General features: G+C 50.2%; 1 protein-coding gene across 2 annotated transcripts in view; it reads left to right on the top strand.

The window, feature by feature from the left end:
• CPNE5 (copine 5) overlaps nucleotides 1-19549 on the top strand; it is a 91615-nt gene that overhangs the window by 40660 nt on the left and 31406 nt on the right. Inside the window, exons 4-10 of one of the 2 annotated variants that reach the window (XM_079933266.1) lie at nucleotides 954-1057; nucleotides 2523-2562; nucleotides 2777-2853; nucleotides 4629-4688; nucleotides 6826-6876; nucleotides 7162-7225; nucleotides 18552-18655. In XM_079933266.1, the coding sequence (XP_079789392.1) occupies nucleotides 954-1057; nucleotides 2523-2562; nucleotides 2777-2853; nucleotides 4629-4688; nucleotides 6826-6876; nucleotides 7162-7225; nucleotides 18552-18655 (500 nt within the window). The remainder of the gene's footprint in view (nucleotides 1-953; nucleotides 1058-2522; nucleotides 2563-2776; nucleotides 2854-4628; nucleotides 4689-6825; nucleotides 6877-7161; nucleotides 7226-18551; nucleotides 18656-19549) is intronic. The other variant, XM_079933267.1, reaches the window with a different exon arrangement.

Here is a 19549-nt window from a genome sequence, read left to right on the forward strand (position 1 = left end):
TTACGTCAGGGTCTCTCACAAGGCTGTAGTCAAGGTGTTGGCCAGGGCCTCAGGCTTCTCAAGGTTCAGCTGGGGCAGGATCCACTTCTAAGTTCACTCAGTGGTTCTTGGTAAGATTTAGATTCTCAGGGGTGGGTTGGCTGATAGCCTTGGTTCTTTGCCACATGGGTCTCCCCATAGGGCAGCTCACATCATGGCATGTGGTTTCATCAAAGTGAGCAAGCAAGAGAGAGGGGGCGCCTAAGACGGAAGCCATAGTCGTTTATAACATAACCTTGGAAGTGACTTGTGCTCTAGTCCAGTCTTCATTAGAAGTGAGTCACTAGCTCCAGCCCATATTCAAGGGGAGGGGATTGCACAAGGGCATGAATGCCACGAGATGGGACCTTAAAAGATCCCACAGTCCCTGTCTCTGCCTTGCATTTACAATTGTGGCATCAAATCAATACACACCTAATGCGGAATCAGTCAGAGAAGGAAGGTGGTCATAGAGGTGGCACAAGTTCAGTGGTGGCTCAGAGAGAAGTAATTCTCTGGTTGGAGGAATCAGGAAGATTTCCTGGAGGAGGCAGCATTAACAGCAGACCTTGAAGGATTGGAGGATGTGCCATTGGCTGAGAAGGGGAGGCCAGGTGGAGGACACAGCCTAGGCAAAGGCAGTGAGGTGAACAAGTGAAGGGCCTGCTCAGGTATCCAGGTATCAAAACCATCTCACTTGAGTGGAGCCTATATAGAGAAAGGGAGAATAAAGTGACAATGGAGATTGGAGCCATAGGTGGACAGCTTCCACTGTTAGATGTGGGAGCTCTCCCCTTGATGGGGGGGGTGGGGGCAGGAGCTGGGAGAGGCGTGGCTTCCATCATTACCGGGTTCAGGACTGAGGGGCTCCGAGCCCAGTGCTCCCCTGTTCCACCAGCCTGGCCGTGAGATCCACGCCCCATCTCCTCTTGTAGTTCGGACGCACTGAAGTCATCGACAACACACTCAATCCCGACTTTGTGCGCAAATTCATCGTGGATTACTTCTTCGAGGAGAAGCAGAACCTCCGTTTTGACCTGTAAGTAGAAGATCGTGCTGAGGATGGAGCTGGGGAAGGAACCATGGATGGGAGGTGGGGCTACAGGACCTATAGTGGGGCGGGAGTTTCCTCACGAGGGAAGGTAGCGGGGAGCTGTGATCGTAGAGAAGCTCAGGGTTGGCCTAGGATAAAAGTGACAATTAGCTGAATCCAGCCCCACCTTCATCAGGAGGTGGAAAGGAGGTGGGAGGGGGAACAAAGGCACCCCCCCATTTGTCTCAGTGTGGGAGGGTGCTGGGCAAGCTACCTGATTCGGGGGGTGGTGAGGAAAGATCTTGGGGGCAACCCAGCTCTAATTCTGGGGAGCACTTTCCCCCCAGCTCCCCATTGACTTCTCCCTCTGTCAAAGCTTGTTCTGGGAGAGGGTCTCCTCCAGTTTCCCCTCCTGCAGAGGTAACTTGGCTGATGGGGCTCAAAGCATCTGTGTGTTTATCACAAAGATGCAGAGTGCCCCTCTCCTGAGGTTAAGGATGATGGTGGGATTTTAGTCTGATGAGCAGGTGGAGGAGTGATGTTTTGTTGTATTTTCAGGGTCTAAGGTGATTAGAAAGGATTGTGCTCTAGAGAATTGTGGACTGAGTGGGGAAGAAAAGAGGGGTTGGCACCTGAGAGAGCAAAGGAAAAAAATGCAGTGAAAGGAAATGGCTTTGGAGGCAGCAATAGAAGGACTTGAGGCCCAGAGCAGTCAATGCAGCCCATTGTAGGGAAGTCACCTGGTGACACTTTGGAGAGAGAAAGTGCTCAGGGAAGGGGACTGGCACAATGACGACTGCCCCTCAGTAGGAGTTGTCTGTGCCTAGAATGACTGTTTGGCTGCAGAGATGGCCAGTGTGAGTAGAGGCGGAATGCAGGAGGGAAGGGCTGCAGGTGAGGCTGTGGGTGAGCCAGCCCCAGGTGAAGAGAGGTGCCCAGCTGCAGGATCAGCTGCCTGTGGCGGGCTGAGGTACAGGTATTCATGCCTCCCTCTTTCCTGAGTGCTCAGGCCTGAGGGCAGGTTGGGCAGGCCTGAGCAAAAGGGAACAATCAGGGAAGGTCAAAGGCAAGGTACTGAAGTCCAAGGGCAGCTGAGCCTTAGCTGGGAAGGTGGGAGAACAGTCAGTGAAGAGCAGGGTGGCTCAGGTATCTGTGAACCAGCCAGGGTGGCAGAGCAAGTTTATTTTATTTTTTCAATTTTTAATGAGGTATAACATATATAGTGAAGTGCCCAAATCTTAATAGTGTTATCCCAATGATGCATTTTGATATCCATTTACCACCCAGATCAAGAGGCAGACTAGCACCTTAGAAGGCTCCCATTTGCATCTCCCTGCTATTACTCCCAGAAATATCCACTGTGTTGGTGCCTGGTTTTGGGGGAGCAGGGGTCCTGGCTCAGCTCAAGAAGTCAGGCAATTTGGGGCAGGATGCCCCAGCTGCCTTCACCATCTCTCTGTGTTCCCTGCAGATATGATGTTGACTCCAAGAGTCCTGATTTATCCAAACACGTGAGTTCCGCCAATGCCTGCCCAGCAATTCTGAAAGTCTCTTAAATGCCAAACTCTGAGTTGGCCTTGGGCTTCACTGTGACACAGAATGTGTCTGATGCTGCATCCTGTCATTTCAGAGCCCTCATACTTCCAGGGGTGAGGTGATGGAGGAGGTGGGATGGCTGTGAACAGAGTGGGTGACGGTGGTCTTTTCTGTACCCTGGATGTGCAGGATTTTCTGGGCCAGGCCTTCTGCACCCTTGGAGAGATTGTGGGGTCCCCTGGGAGCCGCCTGGAGAAGTCCCTCACGTAAGTGTTCAGGGGAGTGGGACCTGTCTGGTTTGCTTCCTCAGTGATGGGCCAACTTCCTGTTCATCCCTGCTGAGGGCTGGCTCAGGGGAGGGGCAAAGCAGTCAGCCAGTCATAACAGACAATCGGAAATAAGGAGACCTCATGGGCCTTGCCCTTGCAGGGCTTTTAACCCAGTTATCTTGGAGGGACCCTGGCTCAGTTATTAGAACCCCATGTTCCTTAGCATGGCCCAAGATACTATCTACCCCACTCTCACACCCCACCCCATCATTGTACAGGGGAAGAAACTGAAGCCCAGAGAGGGAAATTGATTTGCCCAAGGCCACACAACTAGGAAGTAGAAGAGCTGGGATTTGAACCCAGGGATCTACTCACAAAGAGTATTCCTCAGATTGTTCATACCTTGTTGAGGCCAGAGCTGGGCATGGTGAGGCCCTCCCTATCCCACCCTGCCCTTGCATCATAGGGTTTTAAGTGCTTTTAGGGGAAGACTATTACACTGAGCAGGCTCTGGGATGTGGAGTCCCAAGGCTTGTCACAGTGGAGCCTGAGGGTGGCTTCAGGGACCAGCCAGGTTGGCCAGGTGATGGGGTGACCTCTCTTGTCCCTGTTTCAGGAAGCCCCAGGAGTAGGGCCCAGGCAAGAGAGGCCTTCACACTAAGACAAGTGTCCAGGTCATAGGGCAGGGTGGGCAGAAAAGCCCTGCACTTGCTTCTGCCAAGTTCACACTGGATGCTGTCCCCTCACCGTGATCAATAACTGCAGAATGTGTTATTGTGTGGGGGTGGGGGGCTGGTCTCTCTCCCAGGCCCTTGTCTCTGACCCCCAGTAACTGTGTGGCAACTTCAGGGTCCCCAGAAAGGCCTCACTATCCCCACAAACGTCTCCTCCTCTGGGTTCACAGAAGATAGTGATAAATAGCTATCATTTATTGAGAACAGGTAGTAAACTTATGTTTGGGGGCTCTGAAGTTTATAGAGTTTGGGGTCCCGGAAGTGAGTTTGTGTCGGCCCCTCTCAGCTCCCCACTGCCTGGATCAAATGCACATGAGTTATTTGGGTCTGTGCTGTCCCCTGACCCACCTTTGGTGGAGGGACACACCTTCAAGTGGGATCAAGGAAGACTTGGGATAGGGGATGGCTACTGAGAGGAGCCTTAAAGGGTAAGCGGGATCTAAAATGCTGAGATGCTGGGTGTTGGTGAAGGAGGGGGATCTACTCTCCCCACTGAAGACACATGAAGTTTTCATGTGTGTAAGTCTAGTTGTCTCCCAGGCTAGACCTATGAAGGGCTCCCTTTCATTGGGCATCTGTTCTGAACCAGACAGTCTTTTGTCTCCATGGCCTCATGTGATTATCTCAGCAATCTCCCCATTTCACAGCCCGAACACTGAGGCTCAAAGAGGTAGAGCAGAGGTTCTCAAACTGTAGCAGGCATCAGCATCACCTGGAGGGCTTGTTTAGTACAGACTACTGGGCTCCAACCCCAGGTCTGGGCAAGGGCCTGAGAATTTACATTTCTAACACATTTCTAGGGGCTGTGATGCTGCTTGCCTGGGGACCACACTTTGAGAACCCCTGGGGTGGAGCTGCCCGGGGCTTCACAACAAGGTTTGGGAAGAAAACCTCTCCTTCCTCTGGCCTGTGGCTCTTGGTCCTGGTTTGATGTTTGACCCAGAACAGAAACCTGTCTCCAAGAATCTAGATGCCAAGTGCTCTGGCCTCTCAGAATGGGGATACTCAGCTCATGACCTGCCCTCTCTCTCTCCACAGAATAGGAGCATTCAGCCTGAATTCCAGGACAGGCAAACCCATGCCAGCTGTATCCAACGGGTAGGCCACCAGACATCTCTAGCCCTGGGGTCCTCAGACATTCAGCCAGCTCTGCAGAGGGGGCCTCAGAGTCCTGGCCCAGTCCCTGCTCCTACCACTGTGCCTTTAGCCCTGGTCAGGGACACAGAGAGGGTCCTGGGTCCCTCCTAAAGTGGCACTTTGGGCCACTCCGCAGCTGGCCCTCCCCCCGTCCAGGCTAGAGCTCCAGCATCCCCAGCCCCAATGGCTCATAGGACTTCAGGGAGCAGGGTGGGGCTTAGAGGTAGGGGCTGTTTCTGGGAATCAGCAGGGGCTGGGCACTCTTCCTTCCCTTCCTCTCTCCCGGCCAGTTTTCTTCCACCTCCCACCTCCTCTAACCCTTCCCCTCTCTTCTCTTCATCTCCTCCCCATCTTCTTCTCCGTCGCTTCCACTGCTGGATGTCAGCCTGCTCACAGAGTAGGTTCCGCTACATCCTTACTCTCCGCATTTGCTTACCAGCTGTGGCAGGCTGGCCTTGTTCCTCCAGCCCCCACCCTGAACATCTGCTTTTGGCTGGCCTCACGCAGATATGGCAACCAAGACCCTCCCACTCTTTCCCTTTCCTCTCCTGGTTGGAGAAAGGGTCCTCACCTGGCAGGGGTCGGGGAGCCAGGGTAGGGAGCATCTGCTTGGGGGACCAGCCTGGAGGTGCCTCTGGAGACGAGCACTTTGGCTGAGTAAGCAAAGCTCCACTGGCCTTTGCAGAGGGCTCCTAGAAGTTGGGGTCCCAACAGCTGGATTGGCCACCAGCCTAGCGGGATGTGGGAAAGAGGCCTTCAGGGGACCCAGGGATGCTCACAGCCCAGGAAGTATATGGATGCTAATTTATAAGAAGAGTAGAGAAGCAGCAATTGGAGAGGGAGCAGGAGTCAGAGAGAGAAACAGAAAGGGAGAGCAAGAAAGACCAGAAGGATGGAGGGAGGGAGGGAGAGAGAGAGAGAGAGGCCAAGCGAGCAGGTGGGAGCAGACTGGGGCTTGAGAGCGTGGAAGGAAAGATTGGAAATAGAAGAGGGGCTAAGAGGCAAAGAGAGGAGCAGATGGAGAACCATTGGACAGAGGAGGCTGGTGTGAGGATTCTATCTCCCTGGTCAAACAAATCAATCTTTACTAGCAAGGAGGGCCAGATTGGGGGGCGGGGGAGGTAGGGAGGGGCTTTGGGTTACTCAACTCAGCTGCCCAAGTCTAGGGGGACAGGCTGTCAGGCACCGCCACCTGCCTATGGCAGGGGAACCTCGAGATGCAGCCTCTGCTCTGCTCACCTGATTTGGAGAGATTTGGGCTGTCTCATCAGCCCTCAGGGCCGGCTCCCATGCCTCCCCTGTTTGAGAACCTCTCCCTTTAAGAGCTGGCACTGGGGAGAGCTCCATCAGTGGTTCTCAAAATGTGATCCACAGTCAACATGCTGGTGACCCTGAGGCTGGCCCAATTGTGGGGCTAGATTTTATCAGCTTTGCACGATTGTAAAGGAAACCAGGCAGGGAGAGAAATGGTGCTCTTGAGGGCCTTCTCTGTGCCAGGCACTGTGTGTGTGCATATTAGTTAGTAAAATGGATGCTACAATTACACCCATTTTATGGGCCATGAAACTGAGATTCAGAGAGGTGTCGTAGTGAGCCCAAAGTCACACAGCTACTGGACAACGTGCCATTTTCTTCTCCCTCCCAGTGGCCCCTGGCTGCACTGGGACCCCCCTGGGTTAGTCCTAAACAATCGGAATGGGATGGGATGGTGCCTGGGGGAGGGGGCCCTCCTGATCAAAGGAAGAGGTAGTGCAGATCCCCTGGGTAGAGCTCCACCCTGGGAATTGCCCTCCTAGAGGGGATTCTCTGGGTGGGTTGACTTCATGTCCCGGTTGCCTCCCTCACAGAGGAGGCACATGGTTGGCCGGGATCTCTCTCCCCCAGAGAGACCCCAGCCAAGAAGTTTAAGGGGAGGGAGCCATGGGAGAGGGCCCGGCAAGCTGCCACCAAGAGTATACCAGCCCTCCTGCTTTACCCCCTTTTACTGCTCTCTCACCTACGATGAATCAGAGTGGCTCAGAGCTGGAATGTTCCAGGACTCTGGGGATCAGCTGGGTGCAGGGTGGGGTGGCTAGCCCACGAGGTCTTTTGCCCACAGAAGTGGTCTTTGGATGGAAAGTTTGAGGACCACTGGTCTGGAAGCCTCCGGGTGAGTCTGGATGCTTTTCCAATTCTAGGACTTTCACTGCAGACAGTACCCTTCTTGGCGGGCTCTTGGGGAGCAGGGGGCGGGGCAGCTCCAGGCCTGGGGGCCTGGCCCAGGAAGCAGTGCCCTAGGCCACAGGAGACTGTGTCTTCTTAGGGGCTTTGGGGCAGATCTGCTGGATGGTTGGGGGTGGCGGGAGGAGGATGAAGAGGGCTGATTCAGGGAGAGTTCAGGCTTGTGGCTCTGTCTTTGTCTGACTTTCCATTCTTTCATCTTCTCCTCTCCCAGTGGTGTCCCAGGGAAGAAATGTGGCACCATCATCCTGTCCGCTGAGGAGCTCAGCAACTGCAGGGTGAGTGGCAGAGGGACTCCAGGACAGGACCTGGTGGGGGTGGGGTTGAAGCAGTGACAGAGAGCAAGCTGGCCTCTCTGTGACCGTTGTGTGTCATTGGAGGGACTGGGGGAAGACAGGGCTCCTCAGTCTGACCTGGCTGTCGTAGAAGTCCACAACATCGGAGCTAGAAGGTGTCTTCCCTTTTTACAGATGAGCTGAGGCCCAGAGACAGGAGGAAACTCGCCCACAGTCAGCAGCAGAGCTGGGCTGGGAGCCCTGGTCCACTCCCCATCATGGCCACCGCTCACTTGTCCTTGAGCCAAGACTGCCTTGGCACTGACACTAGCAACAGAGGGGCCTTTTCTTGGAGCCTGGGCGCTTGGCATTTAGTTGTCATTTTTCACTTTTAGCTCTGGAGTAGGGTGACACCCCTGCATGGGGCTGAGGGAGAGAGAGCATGTGGGGTGTGTGTGTGTGTGTGTGTGTGTGTGTGTGTGTGTGTGTGTGTTGGGAAGCCAGAGTCTGCAATCCTAGCAAAAATCCCTTTGTTTTGCTTCTTCTGTGGGACTGTGGAAAAGAAGGAGATGGGGACAGCTGGCAGGTAGCTGAGCACCCAAGAAGGGACTCAGGGGACCCAATAGCTAATAATGCTGATAAAATGCAGTAATGGTGATAGTTTCTGTCTGTCAATGTCTGGGCATTTTACATGTTATCACTACTTCTGACAACAATCCTAAGAGGTAGGGTAACCATTGTTATTCCCATTTTATGGATGAGGAAAGTGAGGTTCAGAGAGGCTAATCACCTGTTCAAGGACAATAAGTGGTAGAGCCAGGGTTCTAATCCAGGTCAGCCTGATTCTGAAACCCAGGCTTATTCCCCTAAACTACCCAGGCTTGCATGCCCCTTAGGTTAATTAGGAGCCACAGGTGAGAACATAGAGGGTCATAAGGAGAAAAGGAGGAGACAGCGACAGTGTGAGCACAAGACCAATTCTGGGGTAACCTGGGAACTCAGCTTCCTTATGGGGCTGGATCCAGCTCAGATTAGAGGGCCTGGGAGGGATGAGGAGAAACAGCATTTTCTGACCTTCCTGGGAAGGCAGTATAACTATCGTATCCATTAGCTATCAGTATTTACCATATTAGAAGTTAAAATTGAGGGACTTCCCTGGCAGTGCAGTGGTTAAGACTCCGTGCTTCCACTGTAGGGGCGCAGGTTCAATCCCTGGTTGGGGAATTGAGATCCCACATGCGGCAGCATAGTGCTGCCAAAAAAAAAAAAAAAAGAAATTTAAATTATGTATTAATTCATTTAAAAATAACAATAATTTAACCCATTATAGGTTAACAGAAGTAACATCTTTTTTGAAAAATAACTATATTTTCCAAAATAAAATTCATTTATTGAGAAGAGTGCTTTGCTTTATATTTTAAAAAATCACTTTAACGTCTGGCTTAACAGAAGAGCTGGATTTTCATATCAGCTTCTGCAGTCAATCTGTTATGATATCACTGTTGGATAACTTCTAGAAAACTCCATGTCTTATCAGCATTATTATGAAAATAGCTTTGGCCTCGTGGACTCCCTTGGGGGTTCCTGGTCCATACTTTGAGAACTACTGGTGTGTATGGAGGTATAAATTGGTAGCCAATATTAATTGAGCGATTATTCTGAGACACACACTGTGCTAAGTGGTATATAGTATCAGTTTATTTATCTGATGTATTATAATATGTAATGTAATCCGTAGAATGATGTATTATAATATCTGATGTATATGGTCCTCATTTTACAGAGAGGTTAAGGGACCTGCCCAAGGTCACACAGCCACTGAGTAGAAGAGATGTGAGCCCAGGCAGTCTGGTCCTAGAGCCAGGGTCTTTAATGACTAGGCTGTAGTGCCCCAAACTCTGCTTTCAGGGCCTTCCAGTTGGAGAATAAGACACAGAATTGTTAGGACAGGGCAGTATAACAATGACCAAATCATCTCAAACACAATTGCTCAATCTGGTTTCTCTACTTGTCTGTTTACCTCAGTGGGTCTGGAGGAACTTGACCGCAGGACTAAACCTCCCCCTCGTATACACCCAGGAGAGGGCGTGGCGTGCAGTAGGTGATCACAGGGGTTCTTTTGTGAATCTGTGACTGAATGAATAGGAAGCAGGTGATGATGAAAACTCCTATGCCTATATATGCTGGCGACCTCAACGCTGTTAGAGTCCCAACAAGGGAGAGAATGCAGCTGATGCGTAGACTAGAGCTTCTGTTCAAGCTTCCTGAGCCTCAGTTTCCCCACATGTATGCTGGGGCGGATAGGGTGGCAGTGAGGATTAAAGGAGATTGTGAAGGGACTGTGCCTAGCAGGGGCTGGGCTCCTAGTGGGTGTCTGGGAAAGGTTGAATCTGAATTCCCTGAAGCCTAGATTCAGTTTGCCCCCATGCTTATAACTCAGTTGGTGACTTCCTCCCTAGTTTATAATTAAATAAAGTAATGCAAGTGAAATTGCTTTGGAAATTCTAAAGCTCTGGACAATGCTTGGTGCTGTTATTGGTCTTCTTTTCCGGGATTGGTAAACAGTCTGGGTTTAATACCCCTTAGGCTCTGCCTCCTCCTCCTCCTTCCCCACTCCTCCCTTCCCCGCCTTCATCCAGGGATGACAGCAGTTTCTTTGATTTAAGCTGTTTCAGAGCAAGTGGGGGTTGGGGGGGGCTCCCTCCCTTCCTCTTGATATTGTCAGCTCCTTTTCTTTTGGGGCATCTTTGGCTGAGTTCTGTCTTTCCCTAGAATACTTGCAAGGAAAAGAGACTAATTCCCAGCATCTGGCTGAATTAAAATAATTACATCTGAACGGCTTTGCTTCTGTCATTCCAGCATTCAGTAGGAGGATCAAAGGAAGAGGGTGGAGTCTGAGAGATGGTTTTTCACCAGAGCAGGGCTTCCTGCTCAAATGGATATATTCTGCCAAAGCAGACAAACCCTCCCTTCATCCATGGGGATGGTGTGGGCGGGCAGGGACCAGCAAAAGATTAGAGTAGACTCCAGCGGGTCACCAGCATGCTTTGATGGGTTATAGAAAAGCCCTTCTCATCTGGAATTTAAACACCAAGAAAGTGCCAACAATCCGAATTTGATCCAAAATATTATTCAGTGATACTTGATATTGACAACGACGAGTTAATCTCCTGAAGGGGCTCTGAATGACCCAAGAGTTCATTATGCTCATCAGTAAAACAATGATTTTTCCGTGTAATACTGAGCAATATTTGCATAGTCCTCACAGTTGACCAAGACTCTCATGTTAACAGTCTATTTGATTATCACCATGGGGCTCAGGGCTGGGTAGGTGTGAGTAACCCAGTGCACAGATGCAGAGAGGTTGAAGTGACCTGCCTAAGACTGCAGGATTCTAGCCCAAGCCTTGGTTCAGGGAGTCTTTCCCTCACCCAGGGAAGTCCCGAGTCTTCATGGTACACGGAACAGCTGTGGGCTTTGTGGTCTTTGTCAGGCCAGTAGCCTTTAGCAGGCGTGAGTGGCTGGGCTTCTGGAGAGAGGCAGTGGGGTGTTGCAGGTGCAGGGAGCAGATAGCTCCTTGCCTTCCCCTCCCCAGACCCTTAGCTACCCTTAGGGCTGCCAGCCACCCAGACCAGCCTTGCTCTGGAGTCAGGAGGTCCTGGCCGGATGCACATTCTCACTGCCTCCCAGTCAGGTCCCTGTACACACTGGCAAAAGTGTGGCTCACCTCTCACAAGCCAAGGGAGTCAAAGCTTCACACTGCAGCTGCCCCTCCCCCACCCCTTTTAGGTATCAACAGCCTGCTCGTGTATTCATTCATTTCATTTCATCAGATATGCTTTGGCTCAGTTCATGCCCTCCCAGAGTTTCCAATTTAGTATGAGAGAGAGAGACAGAAATTGCCAACCAGCAATCACAGCACAGCAGTGGTCCTCAACCCTGCCTCTTTTTTTTTTTAAAATACATTTATTTATTTATTTATTTATTTATTTTTGGCTGTATTGGGTCTTCGTTTCTTGCAAGGGCTTTCTCCAGTTGCGGCGAGCGGGGGCCACTCTTCATCGCGGTGCGCGGGCCTCTCACTGTCGCGGCCTCTCCCGTTGCGGAGCACAGGCTCCAGACGCGCAGGCTCAGTAGTTGTGGCTCACGGGCCTAGCCGCTCCGCGGCACGTGAGATCTTCCCGGACCGGGGCACGAACCCGTGTCCCCTGCATTGGCAGGAGGATTCTTAACCACTGTACCACCAGGGAAGCCCCCCTGCCTCCTTTTTATAACAAATATTTTATAGCACTCTTTAGTATCTTGAAGGAAAATTCATGGATATACTATACACTATTCCAAAATACATACAGGTGAGGCAGTGAGCCCTTGCAGCTACCTGGGGGGAGATGGATCCAGGCAAAGAGGTTAGCTCTTGCAAAGGCCCAGGAGCAGGAAAAGAGTGATGAGTGACATCAGAGAGGCAAGGGTGTGGGTGAGTGTGGAGGCCAGGTTGTGTGGGACCTTGTGGCCAGGGAGCTTAGCTTTGAATCCTGTTAAAGTCAGAACTCTCATTGTTCTAAAGACAAACTTCAGAGAGAGCCCAGTGTCTCTATATGGGAGGCTCAGGAAGAGTCCTGGGACGGAGGGAGAAAGGTAGGAAGAAAGAGGTAAGGTGAAGTGGGGGGTAGTGGTGAAGGTTTTCTGAGTGTCAGAATATGCAGGTTGATGTGTGTGGCCAGCACAGGTGTAAGTGTCCTTCATGATAAATGATCAGGATTCAGACATCACCTTTTAAAAAAGTTAATTTGTAATGTTTTGGTCTTAGAAATTATCTTTCTGGTTAAAAAAAAACAGAATGAAAGAAAACAGAACAAAAACACTTTTCCTGATGCTAGAAAAATAACATGTTTCTAACAGACAGTTGGAAAATACAAAGAATACAAACATCAACAAGAGATAATCACTGTTGCCATTTTGATGCATTTCCTCCAAGGCTTTTTTTCTGGGCGTACAAATATATAGTTTTTTCTTATAATTAGTAGAATATGGTAACCAGATTTATTTTCCCATGTCACTAGATATTCTTGGAAGACATTTTTAATAGCTGTATATCACTTTTCTGTTTATGGATGGGCCATAATTTATTAAAGCTATTCTCTTAAAGGAAACAGTATAATTATTACTGCAGTGAACATCCTCATAGCTGAATTGTTCCATTTTTCTTTGAACTTTAGTTGATGGATTTTGGTTAGTATGCCAGACACACAGGCTCAATGAGCAGGAGGAAAAACGGTCAATCTGGAGTATTCAGCCTCTGAATGACCAAATCAACAGTTACACAACTGATTGGATTGCTTGAGAAGTCAGTCATTAAGACAGGAGAGAAAAACCAGCTTGACCTCAAGGTGGTTATTCCCGTCAATGTGTAGCGACAGGCCTAGCCTCCTAGACCAACTTTAATACTCACCATCTGCATTAGAATAAACTCTAGCCTATGGAGTCTTTGCTTCTATCCCTGAATGCCTACACCCCAGGCAGGCGGGGGCTCTGGGCCCCTCTATGAATGCAGAAGCCCTTCTGAAGGTCACTGGTCACGGAATCACCCCCAGCTCTGAGTTGTGTTTCTCCCTATGGGAATGCTAAATTTCAGAGTTGTGGCTAATGATTCTTTATTTTTTAATTTAATTTTTATTTTATATTGGAGTATAGTTGATTTACAATATTGTTTTAGTTTCAGGTGTACAACAAAGTGATTCAGTGATACATATATATATATATCCATTCTTTTTTCGGATCCTTTTCCCATATAGGTTTTTTCTTTTTAATCAATGTCTTCTTTTTTCAGACTAAAAAAGGCAATGTACTAATTCCAGGAAATTTGGAAAATGCAGCAAATATTAAAGAGAAGACAGTAAATGTCACCATGGTTCCACCATCTATTTAAAAGTGCTTCTTAGGGTACAGCATGTGAGCAGTAGGGCAAAGTGGTTAGAACTTGGGCTCTGGATCCAGACCAAATGCCATTGCTTACGAGCTCTGTGACCCTGGGCAGGTTACTTGACCTCTCTGTGCCTCAGTTTCTTCATCTGTAAAATGGCTTTATTCAGATTTTTGATATTTTATGTATCATGGATTTTTGCATTGATTTTGATTTTTTAAAATATCGCATTAGGGACTTCCCTGGCAGTCCAGTGTTTGAGATTTCACCTTCTAATGCAGGGGGTGCGAGTTTGATCCCTGGTGGGGGAGCTAAGATCCCATATGGCTCGCAGCCAAAACACCAAAACATAAAACAGAAGCAATATTGTAACATTCAATAAAGACTTTAAAAATGGTCCACATCAAAAAAATCTTTAAAAAAAAATCTCATTAAAATCTTTCATTATTGAGATTTTTGGAATCCCTTAAATTTTGCACTTGCCTTATCCTTGCTCTGATCCTGGGGGCTGCCAGCAAGACCCAAGCCAGAGCAGCCTTCCATTCACCACCCCCCACCCCCGGCACGTTGCTACCCTCTCCCAGCCTTCAGCCCACTTGCTGACCTCCTGGGTCAGGGAGGCCTAACATGCTAGAGTTGGGCCAGGCCACCATCCCAGAGAGAAAGGCTGTTTGCTGTGGTCTCCCAAGCAGCCTGATTAACATGCGGAAAGATGCAAATTGAGGCAATCCTGCTGTTTTAGAAGAACTTAATATGTTTTTTTAAAAGATAGGGTGAAAAGGCAGAAATTGCAGAAAATTATATATTGCGGGAGCTGTTTTATCATCTCTGCAGTTGATTCCAGAGATGCTTCTGGTTTGGGACAGGCATATCATGTGTTCAGAGAGCCCCACTGCCAGGCTGAGAATGTCAAACAGCAGGACCTCTGACCCTCAGCCAGAATTTGCTGCTCCCTGATCCTGCTGGCCCAGTACATTTTATTGCCGCTTCCCTAGCCTCTTCCTGGGGTCACATGTATATCAAGTGTTGATTCATTCATTAACCCTTATTTAAGGGGAACAGTTGAAGCATAGTAAATAGGACTATTGACATAACCCAGAAGCACCTTCAAAAGCAAGTCCCCAAGCAGCTCCATGCTCCTTGTCTCACAGGCTCCCCATGGGCCACACACCCATTAGGGAGGAACCTTGCCTTGGTTATAGCCTAGAAAGCTCTCTGAAGTTCTGTCTTACGCCCATGGATTTGACAATGGCCCCATACAGTTTATCATAATGGGCTTTTGGCGAATGTCTCTGGGTCTGGGTGGCGATAGGGAAGGCAAATCATGTTGAAGAACAAAATAAGCTCCCAGCAATGCCTCACACATATTTGCCATGGGGGTGGGGTGGGGGAATGAGATGTGGCTCACTGGTGGATGTTTCCAGTTAGATGAATTTCAGAGTCAGTCTTTTTTTTTTTTAGCTAGCTTGCATAGAGGAGACTTTTCTAAAATGGATTTCACACTTCTCTGACTTCTCAAACTGAGGCTACAAAACATAACTAAACTTATCTTGATGATTTGGGGTCATCATTTGGAATCTCAGCTATTAATCTTTGGAGCCAGACTGTCTTGTTTCACTCCAAGCTTCTCCTCTTACTAAGCTTTGTAGCTTCAGGAAAGGGTATTAACTTCTCTGTGCCTCAGTCTCCTCAGCTTTAAAATGGGAATAACGATTGCAGTTATCGTAGATAAACACGAGTTGAACATTGGCAATTCCATATGGGTCAGCCCGGGAGTAGATGGCACTTGGCGAGTGTTGGCTTCTATTCTTTTAGCTGTTCTATGCTGGGCACTGTGGACTGGTACTTAACATATATCATCTCCCTTGGTCTTCCCAACAGTCTCACAGGGGGCATTATTACTCCATTTTTCCAGAGGAGAATACCAAGACTTAGGTTAAATTGCTTGCCCCAGGCTGCTCAGCTAGGAGATGGCAGAGCTGGGGTTCCAACCAGGTGTCTGTGGCTCCTTTGTACTGTTCTCTCTGTCAGGTGCTGTGCTGGGACCATGGCCCTCCCAGTGGAGCACTAAATAGTCCTGGAAGTTAGGGTCTATTAAGTTCTGCATTAATATTTTTCTGATATTCCTGCTCCCCTCCCTGACCTTGCAGGGCCCGCAGGGGTCCTTCTAGGAAGGAAAAATAAGAGCTTTGCCTCTGGATTTTGTGGCATCTGTTTTGGTTGTTTCAAATATATGTGTGTATTTCATAGTCAACCAGTATAGGTGTCATGTGCAGCTTGCCTGTATCCATTCAGGTGAAGGTGTCACACAGGTGACCTCCAGATGTGGGAGAGGTCACTGTGATAACCACCAAGCTATGCTGGAGGGATCCTGGATCCCCAGACTGTCCCCTGAGCACCAGCCTTCCCTAGATGCCGCCCCTTTCCCAGTACGCTCCCTGTGGCATCAGCGCCAAGACCTAAACCGCCCAGTTGAAAAGGACAGTGGTGATCATCCTGTCCAATGCGTCACTTTATAGATGAGAAGACAGGCTCAGAGGGCTTGAAGGACTGCTGGGACAAACTAGAACTCAGAGCTTTGCATTCCTTGCTGGGGCTCCTACTCGGCAAAGTCTGGTCTGTTTTCTGATGCCGCTGATGGTTCCATCCATGGGGAGGAGCCAGGGCCCACTTTATGGGCATGTGATCTGTTCAGTCACACAGGACCTGCTCTTGGTTTAATGTTCTGCTATTACAGTCTTGAAATCTCTTAATACTCTTTGAACAAAGGACCTCACATTTTCCCTTTTTACTGGGTCCCACAAATTATATAGCCAGTGCCAGGAGGAGCCTACCAGGTCCTAGGCTTCCTCCTCTTTCTAGGCCTTGGGATGGAACTCCCCAGGGAGGCGTTTAAAGTGCTCCCTCCATCCAGCATGGGATGGGATTGGAACTTTCTCCTGGGGAAAGATAGTGACTGCTGGGGATGGACTTAGAAGGCTAGATATCTTTCTGGGAGGGTGTGAGGGAAAGCCCTGAAGTCTAACTGCCTTTGTTACCACCACTGTGTGATCTTGGACGACCTCTAAAAGCCTCAGTTTCCTCATCTGTAAACTGGGAGACTAGAGGAGTTACTTCATACTGTTATAATGAGGATTCAGTAAAATAATATGTGTAAAGAGAAGGCTTAACACAGCACCTGGCATCGAGTAAGTGCTCGGTAAGTCAGCCATTCTCTATTCCAGGTCTGAAGTCCTAGATTCCTCAGGAGGCTCTCAGATTCCGGGGCTTCTAGGCCTTGGAAGCCCCCAATCCGGCCTCCTTGTCCCTCTCAGGTGGGCGATGCTGAGGGACATGATAAAAGCCATCATTACCTGGGCGCCTCCGTGTGCTGGCCACTGTGCCCCAGCACTGCCCCTCAGGGCCTCCCTTCAGGAGACCCTCTCAGCCCAGGCCAACCCGAATCCAGCCCTGACCCGAGTCAGAAGAAATCAGCGACTCTAAAGATACAGGGAAGCGGGTCTTGTGAACTATAGTGTGCTCTGTGCTGGAAGAGGCATGACTTTGAAATCATGTTGAGTTCATACATGTTGAATTTCTGTTCCACCAGTTGCCAGCTGGTGATGTTGGGCAGGTTACCTAGCTCCCCCAACCCCCAGCGTCCTCATTTGTAAAAAGCAACAAAGGATTATTCTGAGGACTAAATATGATAAGGCTGTAAAGCACTGAGTTCAGTGACAGGCCCACACAGATGGTGTCTAATACATGTTTGTTGAATGAATGAATGAGCCAGTGAATGGAGGGATGCTCTGTTTGCTGTTGTCAGATGTCCTTGAGGGAAGGCATATGAGGTGGTAGAGGTGGGAGTGGGGCAGGGACAGAGACCACACACAGTGGGCGGGGGGAGGGGAGAAATATCCAAATCATCATAACTTGTACACACACAGTACTTAGTGTGTGCAATATACTGTTCTCAGCGCTGTACTCAATTAACTCATTTCATTCTCACAAGCCTATGAGGTGGGCCTTGCCTGTACCCCATTTTACAGATGAGGAAACTGAGCACAGAGAGGGTGAGTAACTTGCCCTAGGTCACACAGCTAGTGAGGGGATGGAACGGAAGCAGGCAGCCTGGCTCCAGAGACCATATTCTTAACCATTATATCGTACCCACTGCCCCAACCTTTGACCATGTCCTTCAAGCTGTGAGAGGTTGCATCTTCATCCCTGCCAGCATTTTGGTCCTCACTGGGCTGTAGGACACTGATCTCCAGAGACCCTCTTCGCCACTGAGAGGAAGCGGGCAGCGTGAGAGAGCTGGGTGGCTTGCTTCCTGCCTCGCTTCCCTCAAGGGCCAGGCCAGGCCCCAGGGACTATTGACAGAGCCTTGAGCTCTGGCCGGTTGGCAGCTGACTTGTCGGGATGCAGAGCTTTCAGGTTGAAGAGACCACACGGGGATGGGCAAAGAGGAGGACACGGGGGCATCTCTGCCCAGTGCCCTGCTGGCTGCAGCGAGCTGAGCGGCTAGGAGCCGTGTGAGAGGAGAGGTCAACCGATTCTCACTAGGCCTGGTACCTTCCTTATGCTCTTGGGTTGAGTGTTAGGTCTGGGTCAGCCAAAGCTGTGAACTAGTCAGGGGAGTCAGAAACCCAGGGCTCTGTTTGATAAACTTGTAGGGGTTGCTCCCTGCTCTGAGCTTTAGGCTCCTCAGCTGTAAAATGGGGGGGTCATGGTCCAGCTATAGCTACCTCAGGGTTAGATGAGCCTCTTGTGAGTCAGTGCATGTGAAAGTGATACGTAAACTTGAATGTCCTCTAGGAACCATACAGTCATGTAAGGGAGTGAGGCGATGTGGCCAGCGAGGGCTTGGGGTTAGGGCTTGGGGTTAGGTGACCAAGCTCAGAGTGGCTTGAGTTAGTCATTGCACCTCTCTCTGAGCCACTCAGTACAATAGTGATGATACCTTGTGCATGAACCTTGACCGAGTGGGTGACGTGCCTGCACTCCGCTCCAGACTTCGCATACTTGATCTCATTCAGCCCTCACCACAGCACTTTGAAGTGTGTACTGCAATCAGCCCCATGTTACAGAGGGGAAACTGAGGCTCTGAGAGGTTACCTCCCTTGCCTGGTCACACAGCTACAAAGTGGTAGAGCCAGGATTCAAACTGGGGCAGCCGGCTCCAGAATCCACCTGCTTCACTGCCCGGCTGCTCCACCAGACCTGCCGGGTGGGGTTGTTTGAAGATGAAATGAGACCCTCCTAAGTGTTAGCTCAGGGCCTGGCACGTGGTGCAGGGCAGGAGCTGCTGTCCTTTCTAACTGGCTTGGGGCCCAGAATCCCCAGGCCCTGGGGCTGTGTCCCCGTAGGGACGGGGCCCCCCTCCAGCCTTCTGTGACTCACACCCCTCTTCTCCCTCCTTCCCACCAGGATGTCGCCACAATGCAGTTCTGTGCCAACAAGCTGGACAAGAAAGATTTCTTTGGGAAGTCTGACCCCTTCTTGGTGTTCTACAGAAGCAACGAGGATGGAACGTGAGTTCTCCGGCAACGCTTCACCCCCACTTCTGGGGGCATGGGCTTTGGGGGGAGGGATGGACTGTGGTGACTTGCCGGGCGGGGGTGGCTTGGGCCATCTCCTCCTGCTGCTGCCCTGAGGCCCCTGCTCTAGAGAGGGCAGGGGCTCTGGGTGGAAGTCAGGGGCTCCAAGGTAGTACCCTGGCCACGCAGATGGGGCTGGTGGGGGATAAGGGGCAGACTGCAAGCCCACAGTGCCATTCTGAGGGTCATTACTAAATGGCTGGCGCTGGGCATGTCAGAGATGGAGGGAGCGGGCAAAAACAGGGCTAGGGCAGGAATGAGGGGCCCCTCTGATAGTCTATTCCTTCTTCCACATGCATCAGTCTACATCTCTAAGCCTTGTCCTCGCTCACGCACAGCCTTCCTAACACCCCACTACACATATTCCCCCCACTACTTCCTACTCAGCATGGCAAATCTGGACCCCCTTCCCCCCTTGGCCCCAGACTTCATTCAAAATCTCTCCCATCTTTGAAGCCTCCATTTCCTTCTCTCCTCTCCCTAATCTGGAAGCCACCCACAATATGATGGAAAGACAACTCGTTGGGCAATGTAAGAGGTCAGTGATGTACACAGAGGGACAGATTCTAGGTTGAGGGTCTTGGGACGTAAGTCCTCTTTTCCAACCCGCTCTGTGACCCTAGACAAGTATGCCCCCTCTCTGGGCCTGTTTTCTCATCAGTAAAATGATCTGGTTAGATTAGGTGGTCTCCATGGTCTCTAAGCACCACAGCTCTGGAAGGCTGCAGCTGCTTAGCTGGGATTCTGCAGAATGAGGAAGCGATGGGGCCAGGGAGGTTAATTAGAGAAACGCTGCTGGAGAAGGGAACTAGGAAGAAGGTTTTGAAG

Source organism: Stenella coeruleoalba (genome assembly GCF_951394435.1).
Source record: "Stenella coeruleoalba genome assembly, chromosome: 10".
NCBI lineage: Eukaryota > Metazoa > Chordata > Mammalia > Artiodactyla > Delphinidae > Stenella > Stenella coeruleoalba.